At 40.2% G+C, this 18,797-nt stretch overlaps 1 protein-coding gene across 1 annotated transcript; it reads left to right on the top strand.

Annotated features, from left to right (window-relative positions):
- Positions 1-526: 526 nt before the first annotated feature.
- On the top strand, positions 527-17,858 carry stac3 (SH3 and cysteine rich domain 3). Its single transcript, XM_055166136.1, has 13 exons — positions 527-666; positions 5,844-5,887; positions 6,083-6,164; positions 7,521-7,674; positions 10,352-10,449; positions 10,528-10,588; positions 12,434-12,531; positions 12,605-12,671; positions 13,607-13,656; positions 13,900-13,979; positions 14,066-14,117; positions 15,937-16,074; positions 17,698-17,858. The coding sequence occupies exons 2-13, from the start codon at positions 5,880-5,882 to the stop codon at positions 17,803-17,805; spliced, it is 996 nt and encodes a 331-aa protein (XP_055022111.1). The 5' UTR covers positions 527-666; positions 5,844-5,879; the 3' UTR covers positions 17,806-17,858.
- The last annotated feature ends 939 nt before the right edge of the window (positions 17,859-18,797 follow it).

The following is an 18,797-nucleotide window of genomic DNA, read 5'->3' as shown; positions in this document are numbered from 1 at the left end:
TTTATTTTGATTTGTACATTTACATTACCAGTCAAAAGATTTAAAAGATTATATCTTATTTGACACGTGTCTCTTGCTGTTTTTTGCTACTTATTTATAATTTATTATCACCATTTATATTTTTTACTCTGCTATTATATTGTGAGCAACTGTGTCCAAATAATTTCCCTTGTGGATCAATAAAGTTTGTCTATGTCTAAGTCTAATTTGTTCTTTGGGTTTTTATGGTTGTTTAGGTAAAGACAAATAGTAATTATTGGTTAAGTTTGGGATCTGTCTCCAGGATTTGATGCAAGTTGATGTAATGTCCCCACAAAGAATGGAGCCCTAAAACCTGCGTGTGGACCTACTGTACAGGCGTCTCTGGTTTCTCCTGTCGTCTCTGTTCCGTCAGGGGCCACCTGTCACCAGCACTCACCCCGACCGGCCCTCAGACATTTGGTCGAGTGCAGCCCTGCTAACCCCGAGTTCAACAAAACACAAGCTCGGCCTAGTTTACTCCAAGAATCACGACACGAGAAACACAGGGACTATTTAACACCGAGGAAAGTCAAGTTTGATTTTTGAAGTGATACTTCAAAGCTGGAACTTGGTCGTTTGGTTTTTATCTTGAGTTTGTGGAACATTTTGGAAGATAATTCAACTTCCAGTGTCCAGATTTAAAAGGTAAGTTATTTGATTTGTTTCATTACCTTGTTATTGTAAAGAATTAACATTTTAAAGAATGTATTATCTGACAAAACTTTTAATAGAATTTAATAATAATAATGAATAATAAAAGCACATAGATTAGTTTACGCCCATGGATTAGTGTTGTAGTCAAGACTGCACTAATCGAGACCAAGACCAGTCCGAGACTACAGAGTCCTGTGACCAGGACAAGACCAAGACCTCTGAGAGTTGAGACCGAGACAAGACCGAGTCTTTTAAAGGCTGAGACCGAGACAAGACCGAGACAAGATCGCAACTTTTAAAGGCCGAGACTGAGACAAGACCGAGACCATGGTTCAGCAAAACCAAATCAAGTCCATTTTTGTAATTTTTGACATTTATTTGTAATTTACAGTTATTTTGGCACAAATATATCAACGTTTTTATAAATCTTTCTCCATTTTATCCTCGAGTCTGAGACGAGACCGAAACAAGACCGAGACAAGTCTGAGACAAGATCGAAACAAGACCGAGACAAGATCGAAACAAGACCGAGACAAGACCAAGACGAGACTGAAATAAGACCGAGACAAAACCAAAACAGGATCGAAACAAAACTGAGACAAGACTGACACAAGAACGAGACAAGACCGAGACAAGACCGAAACAAGACCGAGACTAGACTGAGACAAGAATGAGACAAAACCGAGACAAGACCGAGACAAGACCGAAACAAGACCGAGACAAGACCAAGGCAAGACCGAGACAAGACCTAGACAAGACCGAGACAAGACCGAAGCAAGACTGAGACAAGATTGAAACAAGACCGAGACAAGTCTGAGACAAGACCAAGACAAGACTGAGACAAGACTGAGACAAGAACGAGACAAAACCGAGACAAGACCGAGAGAAGACCGAGAGAAGACCGAGACAAGACCGAAGCAAGACCGAGCAAGACAAGACCAAGACAAAACAAGACCGAGACACGAGACAAGACCACAAGACTGACAAGACAAGACAAGACAAGACAAGACAAGACCAAGACAAGACAAGACAAGACAAGACAAGACAAGACAAGACAAGACGAGAGAAGACCGAGACAAACCGAGACAAGACGAGACAAGACCGAGACAAGACCGAGACAAGACGAGACAAGAGACAAGACCAAGACAAGACAAGACCGAGAAACCCGAACAAGACCGAAACAAGACCGAGACACGAGACAAGACCGAAACAAGACCGAGACAGGACCGAGACAAGACCGAGACCAAACCGAAACAAAATTGAGACCAAACCGAAACAAGATCGAGACAAAATCGAAACAAGACCGAGACGAGACCGAGACAGGACTGAAACAAGACCGAGACAAGACCGAAACAAGACCAAGACAAGACCGAGAGAAGACTGAGACAAGACCAAGACAAGACCAAAGCAAGACCGAGACACGAGACAAGACCGAGACAAGACCGAGACAAGACCGAGACAAGACGAGACAGAGAGACAAGACCAAGATCGAGACAAAAGAAACCGAGACAAGACCAAGACCGAGAGAAGACCGAAACAAGACCGAGACAAGACTGAGACAAGACTGAGACAGGACCCAAACGCAAGTCCAAATGCGATTGAGTCCGAGATGAGACCAAGACCGCTCTCGAGTACTACAACACTACCATGAACCACTATGGAACCTTCCTGGAAAACTGAAGGATTACACAGATAAAAAAACACATGAAAATATAAAAGAACGTACTACGATTTAATGAGGAAAATCACATCCTCTTGTCTAAATAAAAGAGTTCTTATTATTATCATGGTATCGGAATCAGTTTTGCTTATCGGGCCTATTCATAAGCATCGAAATCAAACTTGAAACCACAAATAGCACACTTTTTTTTTTTTTTAAGCAATTTTGAAGTATACGTAACATAAGAGAAAAAAAACACACACAAAAAATACGAAGAAAATACTCTTAATTATTTACTTTTACTATTCTCTACATCTTAAAAATAAGAGAAACAGCAAAACTTAGATAAGGTACAGTTAGATTTATTCATGAGTGCATAAAACCAGGCATCAACATTATAGATCTGCAATAATAATAGGCATTTAATTAATCAAATTTGAGGACTGTTTTGCTCTACATATTACCAACACTCTTCCAGTAAACACTACCATATTTCTATTATGATGAATATTCTAATGTTATTGTTCTTTGTGAGTATTTTGTGTTTGAGTCGTTCAGTTCCAGAGTCCATTTTTAGTCAGGAGGAGGAGATTGGGTTTCAGAGCCCGAGAATAGGCACAGGCCGCTGGGCGAATGTGGTTCTGAGCGCACAGAGATACCGCAGGGTTACGTGTAAGAAAAATATAGAAATACAAGAAATACAAGAGAAAAGAGTTTGCAGGAGAAGCTTGAGATTAATCTGAGGATTTAAACATCTTTAAAGGTGCACTGTGTAACATTTCTAGTCGAGGAAATGTTGTTGCTTTGTCTAGAATGTTCCACAGTACAGATTAACCCGATCCATCATGAGGGAGACAAACAGGTTACAGAACTATGCTACATTACAGGTCAGATCTGTGGAGAGGTGCTCCTCTTCACAGAAGGAATTGTATTTTTGAGCAACAGAAACACTTATAATGAATAAACTCTAGATGTAAGTGTTTAAAGTCATCAAATGAAACAGAAACGCACACCGAAGTTCTTGTAGACGTGCAAATCCAAGGAACAGGAATTTAAAAGTGAAAAAAAAAAAAACTCAGCACACTCAGATTTTTGTTTAATGTTACTTTTTTGTGAAGCGTTTTGTGTTACTGTGAAAAGCGATTTATAACATATGTATTATTATTCAGATGGCCAATGTCCAAAAGCTTTTTTAAAAAATTTCAAATTACGTTTCCGCAAAAAGCCTTCGATGTCAGATAATTTTTCTTGCTTTGGACCAAGTTATACCATGGAACATTCTAGAGAAAACACATCTCTAAGTTGTGCAGTGCATCTTTTAATATAGAAACGTTTGATGAGATTATTGAATCACTTCATCACAAACACAATAAAATATACCATGAAGGATTCCCAGCAAAACTAAGTAGGTCTGGATATTCAGAAGTTGCCGATACGATACAGTGATCTTTCAATTTGATGCAATTCGATACGATATATTTCAAATCAATACAAAACTTTTCAGTAAAAAATGAAAGGTTAAAGGTTGTATAGAGGATTTTCCAAGGAACGAGAAATCCAGCGACTGTTTGTCCTTTTTCAAATGTTGCGCATGCGTGAAACCACCCCCCCTCCCCTACAGCTCCCTACGTAGAAACGCCTTCTCCCGCCTCCTCTTTACGCCAGAAACCAGAAACAGGTTTGTTTACAGCCGGTGCGCTGCACATGACTTGTAAACAACTAACTACAGTGTTGGTTAGGCAAGGCGGAGAAGTGAGGAGCGGGGGGAGCGGGTGTGCGGACATTTTCGTGCGCGGACGAGAAGTGAGGAGCAGGGAGAAGAGAGAGCGGAGCAGGAGAGAGGAGAGAGGAGAGAGGAGAGGGGAGCGGTGCGCGGAGATTCCGTGCCCGGAGAAGTGAGGAGCAGGGGGAAGAGCGGAACGGGCAGCGGGGACAGGAGCAGGAAAGGGGAGCAGAGAAGGTTGCACGGAGATTCCGTGCGAATGAACTAGCTACAACACGCAGCAGCAAGCGGACTCTTTCTTTGCATTGAAAATTACGTTTTCAGACATAGGATATCGCTTTCGTGTCCTGAAAAACGTTTGTCTAGCTCTTGGAAATAAAGTACGTTTTCATAATAAGCAGAAGTTGACCTGTCCAGGAGTAATTTGGCGACCAGTGCGTCAGTCTTTAGACCCTGCGTCTGCTTCAGTTGCGCCATCGCTGGAATGAATTTTCAAGAATCACCTTAGTTTGGCTTCGCTGCTTTTCCCCTTGTCTTCTTCTTTCAGCAATCTCAAAAACTGACTTTCTTTTGCGGCTAACTGCTCCTGGATTCTTGTCGCCATTGCAACAAACTTTGTGCGAACTGCGAGGAAGATATAGGTAAAAAAAAGCCGCTAAGAACTGTTGCGTTGGTGGAGTAAACAGCGTCTGTGTGGCTTGCGTCTGTGGACTGCGTGACAGGCGTACGTAAACCACGTAACGGCGGCGCGCAGGCAAGTCAGTTACGCTAGAAACGTAGGGAGATTGATTGACAGCCTGTCAGCTAACAGATAACGAGGCAGTGTCGTTATCTATTGGCAAATGTTTAGCCCCACCACGTCCAGAGTTGATGAATTTTTATTCTCTTTTTTTTGGTCATCATAATTACAAGGCTACTGCATCTCTATAATGCTATCATTGACAATTTGAAACAAAAAAAAATCCTCCATACAACCTTTAAATCATGGCTGTGATACTAAAAGTCTTTGTTAAACCACTTCTTGTGCAAAGTTCATATGAAACACAAACATTTTAATCATCAAAACAGTGAAAATATCAAATGTATCGCATAAATGAGTTTCCTACCTCAAAACAAACAACAAAACTGTACCGTGGTAACAAAATACATTTAGTAAAATAAACCAAAAAATACTCTCTCTTGACGATATATCATCACATTAAACGATACAATGGATAAGGTCTGAGATGTAACATGGGGCCAGTCCATTCAAAGCTTTAAAAACAAATAATAAAATCTTAAAATCAATCCTAAAATTAACAGGAAGCAAGAGCAATGACGCAAGAATTGGGGTAAAGTGATCGCGCTTTTTACTCGGTTAAAAGATGCATAGAGTTCTGGACAAACTGCAGCAGTGCATTTTGGTCGATTCCTGTGTGGAGTTCACTGCAGTAGTCCGGACAAGAAGAGATAAAAGTGTGCACAACCTGTTCAAAATTGTTAAAAGATTTCACTGTGGATAAAAGACGAAGGTGATAAAAACTGGATTTAACCACAGGACTGACCTGCTTGATAAGTTTAAAATCAGTCTACAGTGACGCAAGGTTTGTGGCTGAGGGACGAAATAGTAATAGGTGGTACATTTCTTAAATTGTCCCGTTACTTGTTCAGGTATTTCATCTTTTTTTTACATCTTTGTTTCATTATGTTATAACCGAGACAGAGAGAAAAAGTGTGCTCTATGGTGTTGGTACTTTTTAAACCCACTTATTGAAAAAAAAAAAATTTGAATTCTTTGTTTTTCAGTTCTTTTCGGGCACCACATCTGATCTCCATCCCACCATGGACGGGTGAGTGTCCATATTTAAACCTGTTAACATTTCCTTGAACAAACCTACACCCATGCTACACTCACTTGCATTGAGCTTCAGTGAAATTGCTTCTCCACGCTGTTGTCACCTTCACAATGCCAAGCCCTGACCTGCTCCAGATGAGAGGTCAGGTCTCTTCTTCTTCTCCTCTCACTGGCTCCTTTTATGTTACAGGGAGGATGACAAACAATCGGTGGACATCCATGACAATCCTCCACAGCCTGATAACTTTGTGAAGGAAGATGGAGGGGAGACGGTGAGTGGAGCTACAGCCTGGACCTGCAGGGTGGACCTCCAAACTGGACCTAGGGCTGGGACAGGGGCAGCATATGGGCCCTGACAGACAGCTTTGTGTTCTTCAAAACTACAAGAGAAAATGTTAATGAGATGATCGGGGGGGTGAAGTTTTGTTTTGGTTTATCAGTGACTGTGCCGTATTTTTGTTGTTATATAGAAATGGTCTTGGGTCTAGTCAATAATATAAACCACCTATAAATTCACCTTTGATAATTTACCTCTAATATTTAATGACAAATTTTGTAATAATAATAATAAATCTTTATTTATATATCACTTTTAAAAAGAATTTTCATAATGTGCTGTAAGAGGCTTAGAGAACAATAAAAATAGCACCCAGAAGGCACACAAAATCAGACAATGAAGCAATCAGTTCAAATAATTATAATAAATAAGTGGAGGACTTCAAGTATCTCGGGGTCTTGTTCACGAGTGAGGGGAGGATGGAGCGTGAGATTGACAGGGGAATCGGTGCAGCGTCGGCAGTGATGCAGTCGCTGTATTGGACCATTGTGGTAAAAAGGGAGCTGAGCCAAAAGGCAAAGCTCTGGATTTACCGTCAGTCTATGTTCGTCTCCTCCCCTATGGTCATGAGCTCTGGGTAATGACCGAAAGGACAAGATCTCAGATACGAGCAGTCGAAAGGAGGCCCCGGGAACACCCAGGACACACTGGAGGGATTATGTCTCTGGGCTGGCCTGGGAACGCCTTGGTGAAGAAAGTCTGGGAGTCCCTGTTTAGACTCCTGGCCTCGTGACCCGGCCCTGGATAAGCGGAAAGAAAATGGATGCATGGATAAATAAGGAATAACATCAAGCTAAAACCAGTTAAAGGAAGGTCAACTGATAAAAATGAGTTTTAAGAGGTGATTTAAAAGATGAAACATGATGGTGCGAGTCTTATCTCCTCAGGCAGGTTGTTCCAAAGCTGAGGTGCTTGGACGGAAAAGGCTCCATCACCTTCACCTGGAGTCTGGACTTTGGAAAAGCCACAGGGACCTGCCTGAGGATCTAAGGCTGCAGGAGGCTCATACGGGGTTAAAAGTTCTGAAATGTAACTTGGTACAAGACCTAAACGAGCTTTAAAAGTGATCAATAAAGCCTTAAAATCAATTTTAAAACACACAGGAGCCAGTGAAGGGAAATTAAATTCTCCTATGAAACCAATAAAGTCCTTGTAGTGTGCATTCAGTATTTGTGAGTATACTTTGTTTGTGTGTAGGTGTACTTATTACTTTGTGTGTGCAGGTGTACTTCATTACTTTGTGTGTGTGTGTGTAGGTGTACTTCATTACTTTGTGTGTGTGTGTGTGTAGGTGTACTTCATCTATGAGGAGGAGGTGGAGGTGGAGGAGAAGGAGCCCGAGCCGCCTGAGCCTGTTTTGATGGTCAACGATAAACCGCACAAGTTTAAGGACCACTACTGCAAGAAGCCCAAGTTCTGTGACGTGTGTGCCCGGATGATCGTCTGTACGTCACACACACATAGACACACACACAAACACAAACACACACACATATGGACCTAAAATCAACAGTTTAGAGCTTTTACCAATATTACAGTCGTGTCCGTCACCATTCACTCACCAGAAATTGCATTTGGAGTGATTCCTGCATGTTTGAGTTGTATTTAATCATTTATTTTCAAGATGCCATTTTGCCGATGTGCCAAAAAGATCTGCTGCTCGTTGTGCGATGTGCAGGTCTCCGTCAGAGGTGCTGTTGTGATGGAGTTTACAGTGACGTCAGCTCCCATTGGGTATCTCAGTTTTTAAACACGGAAATCAGTGGACTTGTTTCTTTAATTTAATTGTTTTAGATGGATATTACGATTTAAAATGTGCAAATTTTAACATAATGATCCATGGGTGTCACGGATGATAACTAGATTAGTACAACAGACACAAGCACACAAGTATACAGTAGTGGGAGCACAGACTGTATGTACATTATTCAAATAATTATATTAAAATAACTGGATAGGGTATTGCTGCTTGTAGCTGTCTCCAGTTGGCGTAGTGGACACTCACTGGAACTCTGCCCAGAATGGATTTTTCCCAAAGAGCACAATATAATCACAAATAGCTTAAGTTCGGCTGACAGGACACCTACAACTTTCAAAAATGACAGATTTTGTCGTGATTTTTACGTATTTTAAAATCATAAACATCCTTCAGTTCAACAGTTAAAAACAGTTTTTTAATCGTTCACTCTGCTCCTTGTGCCCGCTTGCGTGCAGTGGCCTGTGCTCGCCATAGACTGTATAAAAAGGTGGATTAGTCGTGTGACGTCACCCACAGTGTTCAGCTCTGCTCAAATGAAGCTCCTGATTTTAACGGTTACAGCAGCGAATCTGGAGCCAGGATCCATATTTGGAAATCCAATCACGAGTATCAACCACAAGAGCCAATCATGATCGAGGTTGTTAAATGTGCCTGCCCTTCTCACCAGAAAGCTGGAAGAGGGACGAGCTGTCAATCAAACCTGTTGCGTCTGATTGGTCCGTTTTGTCCGTTCAAATCTTGATTTAGGGACAAAATAGCAAAATGAAAAATTCAGGATCATGTAGAGTAGGTTAATACGAACATTTTAAGGCCAAATGTCGAGGCTCACTGCAGCAGTTACCAGTGTTGGGGAGTAACAGATTACATGTACTGGAGTTACGTAATCAGAGTACAAATTATGAGTAACTGTATTCAGTTACAGTTACTGTTTCAGTGAGTGGTAATTGGATTACAGTTACTTTATTGAAATAAATGGATTACACAGCAGTATTTTCCTGTTTTTACATTTGGGGCTATATCCCTTTTTTTTTCTTTTCTCAGTAATTCCACTCATTGCCGGACACTAAACCAGGACTAAACCAGATCTAAAACCAGGTCTTAAACAGGATTTAACAGGACTAAACCAGGTCTAAAACCATGTCTAAAACCATGTCTAAACCCAGGTCTAAACCAGGTCTAAACCCAGGTCTAAACCAGGTCTAAACCCAGGTCTAAACCAGGTCTAAACCAGGTCTAAACCCAGGTCTAAAGGTCTAAACCAGGTCTAAACCCAGGTCTAAACCAGGTCTAAAACCAGGTCTAAACCCAGGTCTAAACCCAGGTCTAAACCCAGGTCTAAAACCAGGTCTAAACCAAGGTCTAAACCAGGTCTAAACCCAGGTCTAAACCCAGGTCTAAACCCAGGACTATACCAGAACTAAACCAGGACTAAACCAGGACTGAACCAGGACTAAACCAGAACTGAACCAGGACTAAACTAGGACTAAACTAGGTCTAAAACAGGATTTAACAGGACTAAATCCTCTCCTCCTCTTCTATCCATAATATTTTTAAAGACTGGCCTTTTTACTTTCTTTTAACAGACAAAACTTCTTATGTGAAGATTTCCTCGTCCAAACTATTCAGATTACATTACTCATTATATTACTTAAGTAATTTAATGGATTACTTTACAAACTACATTTTGGGGTATGTAATCTGTAGGGGAATACATTTTAAAAGTAACCTTCCCAACACTGGCAGTTACAAACAGAGAGGACCCACAAGATCCTAATGTGAGTCAGTAGGAGCCAGGGTCAGAAGGAGCCGGAAGAGCGTCCTGGTGCACTTCCTGTTTGGAACGTGACGGCGAGCGTGTTAGCTAAGCCCATTCTTCATATATAGGGTGTATGGTGCTGGCGGGAGAAAAGAGCACTACTGCGCATGTTCAATGGGCGGGGAGCCGCAGGAAGTACCTCACCGGGCTAAAGGCGAATCTGGAGACCTGCACCATTGAGCTCGGTCCATTGATTTGACTGGGCGGCCATTTTTAGGTCCCAGGGCTTGATATAAATGAACATACGTAGCTAACCAGCAAGTCGCCGTGTTCCAAATAGGAAGTGACCATGGGGGCACTTCTGGCTCCATCGACTCCACCTCCAGTTCACTTTGTATTAAAAAAACAATTGCCCCTCTCTCTGTAACTGCTGCCAGACTCCTTATGTTAGCTTAAAATATTCATATTAACCCGCTCTACCGCTCTGTGATCCTGATGTTCACACTTATTTAGTCCACTTCTTTATCCAGTCTGTCAGTGGGAGTCAGGTCGTCCACAGCAAGTTCTCAGATGTACTAACTCTTTCAATAATATCATGTTTTTTTAGTGAATAACAAATTTGCCCTGAGGTGTAAAAACTGCAAGACCAACATCCACCACGCGTGCCAGTCCTACGTCGAGTTTCAGAGGTGTTTCGGAAAAATCGTGAGTTTTATTGTAATTAGAAAAGAACATTTGGGTGATCCTGAAAATGTTACTAAAACAAACGCTGTTTTTTTACAGCCTCCAGGATTCCGAAGGGCGTACAGCTCCCCCCTGTACAGCAGCGACATCCCCGACCCCAGTGAGCACATTGATTATGATATAATAATGTATTTTCTTATCAGCTAACACAATCACTAGATCACAACATATATTTTAATATGTTTGATTAAGTTTAGGGTGTCCAGACTTCCCTATTTACCCAAGACAGTCCCAGTTTTGAATCCTGTGTCCCCTGTCCCAACAGATTTATCCAAAACCAGTGATTTGTCCCAGTTTTATGCAAGAAATGTCCTTGTTTTTGACCAATTTTTTGCCTGCCAACAGTAAAAAGAAGTATAAATTGTCATTTGTTTATGTAAAATACAGAAAAGCTGCTTAAAAATGACCAAAACAAAAAGAAAATGTGATGATACTGACTCACATTTGTGCTGAATGCGGAACAATTTACCTTAATTACGCACTCGTTTTACACATTTATTATTATTGGTAGATAAAGACTAGCCTGATTCATCAGCCAGTTTCACTTTGTAGAAACCGTCTGACTGGCAGCAGCATTAGGATTTGTTCGCTCGAAGGTAGGTGGGTACTTTTTTATTTAACCAATCGCTGCTGTTTGGTCCTGATGTATGTAATGCGCCGCTAATGGAGTTAACTGGTATATTAAGCTTTTCCCAAATCCTGTAGGAAGAAGGGCAATAACGTCTTTCCCCTTGATGAAATTCACCAAACATTCTCTTTATTACGGCTTTAAATAAGATCTCAGGAATTGTTGCCAACAGTGAATGTATGGCTCTTTGCTGGATGGCTGGTGCCCGGACTCGCACTTCCAGGGTTTTTGTGAACCGTCTAGTGTATTCTGATTCCTGGTCTAGTCGTTGGAGAGAAATGAAATCGAGTGGAGGCACTAGATGGCGCCAGCCTGGCTAAAAAGAGACATGCACAGCCAACAAAAAAGTGCGACTGTGTGCTGGGTCCAAAGACAAAAAATTTTCAAAAAAGAAAGATACACACAGCAGTTCTTTGAATTTCCCAAATTTTTATTTCAATGACACAATGATTATTTGCATTTGTACCACACAGACACAAGGAGAATCTGGTGAGATTTTAAATCTGTGATCTGCAGCAGGATCTGTCTGCAGACCACAAGATATTAAGCAGTGAGCGCGATCATGTCAGCTGTTTCCTGTCTAAAGTTGCTCTGAGACTCTTACGTGTTCAAAAGGTCAGAGCTCTGCACTTCTAGTTTAGATAGAAAAAACTGTGTTATTATTATTTGTGAAATGTGGTGCAAATCAGATCCAGAATCAGATACTTTGATTTGCAGCTTCACCTCGATCCGTGCGCTGTGTGGATGTAAACAGACACATGTGACTCTTGCCTTTTTACTTTTAACGAATGACTCAAACTGGATTAACAGTGCTGTTTTGTGGACTGGGGTCATTATTTGCAGTGGACAGTTTTTTATGGGTTGTGTCTGAGTTTGTATCTTGTATAGAGTGACCGGATTTTCAAAATAAAAAACTGCGACATCCCGGTTATAAAATTGTGAAACGAGTTTGTAATCAAAGTAAATTGTTCTGCACTCGGCACTAATGTGAGTCAGTATAGTCACATTTTCTTTGTGTTTTAGTCACTTTTAAGCAGCTTTTCTGTATTTTACCTAAAGAAATGACAGTTTATGCCTCTTTTTATTGTTGGTAGGTTTTAAATTGGTCAAAAATAGGGACACCTTGGACATTTCTTGAATTAAACTGGAACAAATAACTAGTTTTGGATCCACAAGGGAAATGATTTGGACACAGCTCACACATCACAATATTATAATAACAAAGAGCTAAAATATAAATGTAATAATATACTTTCATGTTTAAATCGATCGAACTATTTTGTTGTAATTAATTGGCAAATTATTTCCGATTGACAGACAACGTGAACAGAAATGACCCGGTGTTCGACACGCTGAGAGTGGGAGTCATCATGGCCAACAAGGAGCGCAAGAAGGGAGAGAATGACAAGAAGAATGTAAACGTTGAACTGGATTTGACCCGGTTTATGAGGGAAATGAAAAGTAAAAATGTTTATGTTTTATCTAAAGATTATGATGATGGAAGAGGAAGAGGAGGAAAACCAGCAGCCCAAAGAGAATGAAGAAGGAGGAGAAGGTACGATCAGATTTCAGTTTTTTTCTAGTTCCTGTGGTAAATATTTGTCACAGTTTTACATCAGTTAAGAGGCTGTTTGAAGAACTCGAAAAGAAAAGCACAAAAATGCAGAAGCAGTGGTGAGTTTTAAAACAGAATCCATTTTATCTAGGTCATCAACACTGAAAACTCCTTCTAAAATGCAGAGAACATTTTTGTGTAAAACTATGTTGTAATTTAGACTTTAGGTCTTGACCCTTGTTTACATTATGGTTGTTTTTTTATTGAGTTTTTTTGTTTGTTTGTTTGTTTTGTTTTTTGTAATATAATCATGTAAACTGTTTTAGTGAAATGAGGAGTCAAACTCGTCACGTGCACTTTAAAATATTATAACTTTAAATGTTGGAATTCTAAAAGTACAAAAAGAATTGTTTGAAAAATCCACAATATAAAATTACATTAAAGTATTATTTTTATTAGTTCAGATCTGGTTTAGTCCTGGTTTAGTCCTGATTTAGTCCTGGTGTAGTCCTTGTTTAGTCCTGGTTTAGTCCTGGTGTAGTCTGTGTTTAGATCTGGTTTAGATCTGGGTTAGTCCTGATGTAGTCTGGATTTAGTCCTGGTTTAGACCTGTCTTAGACCTGGTTTGGACCTGGTTTAGTCCTGGTTTAGTCCTAGTTTAGACCTGGTTTAGACCTGGTTTGGACCTGGTTTAGTCCTGGTTTAGTCCTAGTTTAGACCTAGTTTAGACCTGGTCCAGGCTGAACAGTCTTTAGTCCTCTTTTTAAATGTGTTTTCTGTTCCAGTATATTCCTGATTTAAAATAATATATATTTAGTATAATATATTAAATCGTGAGTTTAACCAGATTTCAGTGTCTTGCTCGTGGACACAGAGGCAGTCTGCAGTCTTTAGGATTAGAGGAACAATCCTGTATAAACACGTTACTGTTCCAGGAAAACCAGACGACAAAAAGGAGAAAGGAGGAGACAAAGCCGATGATAAGGTCAGAGGTGTATTTGTTATTTGTCTGATTTATCTGAGCTTTATTTTCCTGACACATTCTGCAATTATGAAGATATTTTTCTTTAATTAACAATCAGTTCAACCTCGTGCAGAAACATAAACTGAAATGTGAACTACTAAAGCAATACAAGAATCACATGTATCTCAGAACATGTTTGTAGAAATCAAAACCTTACCAACAATTCTTTAAAATCCTTTTTCTCCTGATCTCTCCCCTGAACAGACCAAGGCGTTCTCTCAGTCGCACTATTACCTGGCTCTGTATCGCTTTAAGGCCATCGAGAAGGACGACCTCGACTTCCAGTGAGTTCACACACGTTTATGTTCACGTGACAGGTTAAATATTAGAGTAAAGCACTGATACATATAAATGTACTTTTGTATTTCAGCCCTGGAGACCGGATCACTGTGCTGGACGACTCCAACGAGGAGTGGTGGAGGGTGAGTTTGGAACTGAAACCTGTCTGCTGAATCTGATTGGCGTGACTGACAGGTGTCTGAGGGGGGTGATTGATTGACAGGTGTCTAATGGGCGAGATTGACAGGTGTCTGAGGGGCGTGACTGACAGGTGTCTGAGGGGCGTGACTGACAGGTGTTTGAGGGGCGTGACTGACAGGTGTCTGAGGGGCGTGGTTGACAGGTGTTTGAGGGGCGTGGTTGACAGGTGTCTGATGGGCGTGACTGACAGGTGTCTGATGAATGTGACTGACAGGTGTCTGAGGGGCGTGACTGACAGGTGTCTGAGGGGCATGACTGACAGGTGTGAGGGGTGTGACTGACAGGTGTCTGAGGGGTGTGACTGACAGGTGTGAGGGGTGTGACTGACAGGTGTTTGAGGGGTGTGGTTGACAGGTGTCTGATGGGCATGACTGATAGGTGTCTGAGGGGTGTGACTGACAGGTGTGAGGGGTGTGACTGACAGGTGTGAGGGGCGTGACTGACAGGTGTTTGAGGGGCGTGACTGACAGGTGTCTGATGGGCATGACTGACAGGTGTCTGAGGGGTGTGACTGACAGATGTTTGAGGGGCGTGACTGACAGATGTTTGAGGGGCGTGACTGACAGGTGTTTGAGGGGCGTGACTGACAGGTGTCTGATGGGCATGACTGACAGGTGTTTGAGGGGCGTGACTGACAGGTGTCTGATGGGCATGACTGACAGGTGTCTGAGGGGTGTGACTGACAGATGTTTGAGGGGCGTGGTTGACAGGTGTTTGAGGGGCGTGGTTGACAGGTGTCTGATGGGCATGACTGACAGGTGTCTGATGGGCATGACTGACAGGTGTCTGAGGGGTGTGACTGACAGGTGTCTGAGGGGTGTGACTGACAGGTGTCTGAGGGGTGTGACTGACAGGTGTTTGAGGGGTGTGACTGACAGGTGTTTGAGGGGCGTGGTTGACAGGTGTTTGAGGGGCGTGACTGACAGGTGCATTAGCCAATTGGGCAAACACATGGTCACTTAAGGTCAACACAAACATGGCGGTTAACCCTAGTTTTAGAAGAGTTTAAGTCCAAATCTTGACTTTGTCTGGTCCAGATTTAATTCTGGGTTTAGTCCCAGTTTCATCTGGTGACTGTGTGAGTGTGAACACACCCTGAGGAACATCACAGATTTTTCCTGCAGAAGAGAAAAACAAGGTCAGATCAGTTATAGATTTCATTGTGAATGCCACGAGGATTTTCTGAATGTGAGACACGTGAGCTTGTGATCGGATTGTTCCAAAATGAGACACTTTTGAGATTCAAACAGAAATTCGGAGGGGCTGGCTTCACTGGATGATTTTTTTTTTTTGTAGCTTTGCTTTATTGATTTTTAAAAAACATTTCAAAACATAACAATATAAATCAAAATGACAAAATAAAAGTCTGGAGTTACAGGTTCTTATTTAAACATGCATTTGGTAATGACACTTTAATGTACTGTTATTTTATTGGTGTCATTTATGAAAGCTTTCCACTTTTCCCATTGCTCACCATATTTGTACTTTTTCAGTTTAAGATGATATGTTATTCTTTCCATCACTGAAATACTCTCCACAATCCTGACACAGTCTTGTTGTGCGGGTGGATCTGGTTGCAACCAACTCTTTGTAATTCTATTTTTAGATGCAGTTAGAACAGTTTTTGTCAGATACTTGTCATTCTTTGTTATTACATCTGATATATTCCCAGTTTTTGTTTTTTTTATTCATTGTCCAAAATATTACAGTGTGAGGTCTTTGTCGATCAGCGAGAACAGTGAGATCTTGTTTATTTTTCAGGGTAAAATGGGGGATAAGACTGGATACTTCCCCACAAACTATCTGATCAAAGTCAAAGCCTCAGAGAGAGTTTATAAAGTCACACGCTCGTTTGTGGGGAACAGAGAGATGGGCCAGATCACACTCAAGAAGGACCAGGTAACATACACAGACACACACTTTAAATACCCTGCAAAGACATTAGAGCTGCACAGTGAGCAAGAAACTAGACTAGGGTGACCAGACGTGCCTATTTACCCGGGACAGTCACATTTTTGAGCTCTGTGTCACCTGTCCCAGCAGATTTATCCAAAACCAACAATTTGTCCGAGTAGACCTTTTTCACAACAGCTGGAAGTGTCCCGCTTTAGGTTTGCAGAACTTCCGGTTAATGGTTTTCTGTGGCAAAATATCTGTGTAAATGTGTATCGTATTTTCCACCAGCTTCATAAATCTGCCCCATCACCAAATCTTCATCCAACGAGGTCCACAAAGGACAAACATTTTAACATGAAGAATTTTGAATTTATCCACAACTATAAAGGGAAGAAAGACGAAAACTTAAAGGAGAACAACGACAATGCATTAGTGACACACTGAACAAAACTAATCTTATGGTTTCCTAGAGATGTCTCGCATCCGAACTGCACAAATCTATCCATCTATGTTAATATCAACATCATGAAATTGATTTTTAATTTTAATTGTAGAATCAGTCTGAGTGAACAAGTTACTTCTGTTTTATTCATGACCATAACATTAGTTTTGTTCAGTAGTTCACTAATGCATCGTCGTTGTTCACCTTTAAGTTTTTGTCTTTCTTCCCTTGATAGTTGTGGATAAATTCTTCATGTTAGAATATTTATCCTTTGTGGACCTTGTTGATTGAAGATTTGGTGTTGGGGCAGATTTATGAAGCTGGTGGAGAGTAGTCAAGACATTTACTCACACACATTTTGCCACAGAAAACCATTAACCGGAAGTTCCACAAACCTAAAGCGGGACACTTCTCGTTGCAGTGAAAAATTTTCCAAGATGCCAAGGCAAAAGCAATCAATCACGTGGCAGAGTCTGTTTCCTATTGGCCGTTTTCATCTGTGTTCAGGGTTTACACTTAAAAAATAAGAGATGAGGTTCTGATGAGGCGAATTCTGACCAATCAGATCACTTCATCGCACCATTTCCCGTTTGTTACTAAGTCAAATCGGATCTACTGTCATATGTTAAGTTATGTTTACATTCTTTCTTTTTTTGTTGTTTTTGTTTTGTTTTTTGTTTTGTTTTCAATGAATCTGAATGTCTGCTTTGTGTGTGTAGTGTATAATACTGTATATATGTAAAAAAAATAAAAATAAAAAAAATAAAATAAAAAATTCGTATCACTTTGGATCGATTGCTTCTGTCTTGGAATCTTTGCTCTTTGCTGAGAATTTTTTTTCACTGCGAATTTTACACTCTGAATTTTGACTGTTGAATTTGAGTTGTAAGGGCTTGAAAATATTTGTGCTCAATATTTAAAAGGTGATTTTTTTTTTTATACTGAATTTTAAACATGTTGAAAAAAGTATACTCAAACAAGTTTTTTTCAGAATTTAAAAATGTGAGTTAAAAGTGAGAAATTCAACACCATTTAAAAATCAAAATCTGATTAAACAAATTTTCTTCCCTAAAAGGTGTTACTTTCCACTCTCGGGTTTAACACTAGACTAACTGAAAATCCTGCGATATGTTACACAATACACAATAACAAACTTCCCTCTCGGTTTTTACGTCTCGTTTCAGATCGTGGTGAAGAAAGGCGACGAGAAGGGCGGCTACCTCAAGGTCAGCACCGGGAGAAAACTTGGATACTTCCCGGCCGATCTGCTCCAGGAAATCACTGTCACATAGAAATACACAAAAATGTTTTATTTACACTAGTGATTGTTGGTTTTAGACGTACACAATCTCAAATATAAGTGTTTAATTGAGATCTGTAACGCTAAAGTCAATACAGTCTAGAGAGCTGGTCGCCATGGTAACTGAAAGTAACCAACTACAGTTCCGGCAGCCATTTTGTGACTGTACAACCCTACTCAAGATAAGATAGGTTGCTCTATTCGTAAGGTAAATTTGTTTTACAGATTTGAGAGGCTGGTCCCACATCTCACATCATGTTCAACCATCCACACTTTTTATTTATTTTATTTATTCAATATTTTACCAGGCAAGTCAATTGATGAAAAATTTTTTTACCTAGGATTCAAATTTTGTTGCCCTTACAGTCACAAGATGGCCGCCGCAATTGCCACGGTAGCAGAATCTTTTGTCTCTCTAGTTTTTATTAAATACCAGATAAAACAATCAAGTCCAGTATTTGTAATTCTAAATAAAATAGAATAAAAACATAAATGATACAGGGTTACTGGATACTAACGCCATCTGAGAGGGGGACGTAAAAAATACAGACTCTCAAAACGGGTGGTGTGAAATAACATAGACTAAAATAACTCTATTTTATATAAGACATGCAGATAGTAACGGTGAAAGTTTATTTATAGAAGTTATCAACATAGTATATTAAAAATAACTTAACAAAATGACGTGTTTGCACTGTGGATGAAGATTTATGCTGTTCATAATCTAAATAATAAACCAGAAGTGCACTTATATCGCTTGTTTTTATTATTTGTTTGATCAGTTCATTCACTACGCAGGTATGTATCACATGAATATATTTTTATAGGTAGTTTTGGTTTTCATGATGTAAATGAAGGTGATATTTATCTACATATAATTATAATTAACACTAACGTATTCGTATGAATCACTAGGCCATTTATGCCATTTAATTTTTATTTTATTTTATTATTATTATTTTTTTAATATAAATAAATAATTAC

Source organism: Boleophthalmus pectinirostris, unplaced genomic scaffold, assembly GCF_026225935.1.
Source record: "Boleophthalmus pectinirostris isolate CB_2022bp ecotype Guang Dong unplaced genomic scaffold, ASM2622593v1 HiC_scaffold_8, whole genome shotgun sequence".
Lineage (NCBI taxonomy): Eukaryota > Metazoa > Chordata > Actinopteri > Gobiiformes > Gobiidae > Boleophthalmus > Boleophthalmus pectinirostris.
The sequence above is the reverse complement of the archived record's forward strand: the minus strand, read 5'-3'. Positions and strand labels throughout refer to the sequence as shown.

Coding starts and splice junctions, on each gene's coding strand:
- stac3 (XM_055166136.1), top strand. Junction 6,165..7,520: donor AGGAAGATGGAGGGGAGACG/GTGAGTGGAGCT, acceptor GTGTGTGTGTAG/GTGTACTTCATCTATGAGGA. Junction 16,075..17,697: donor TCACACTCAAGAAGGACCAG/GTAACATACACA, acceptor GTCTCGTTTCAG/ATCGTGGTGAAGAAAGGCGA.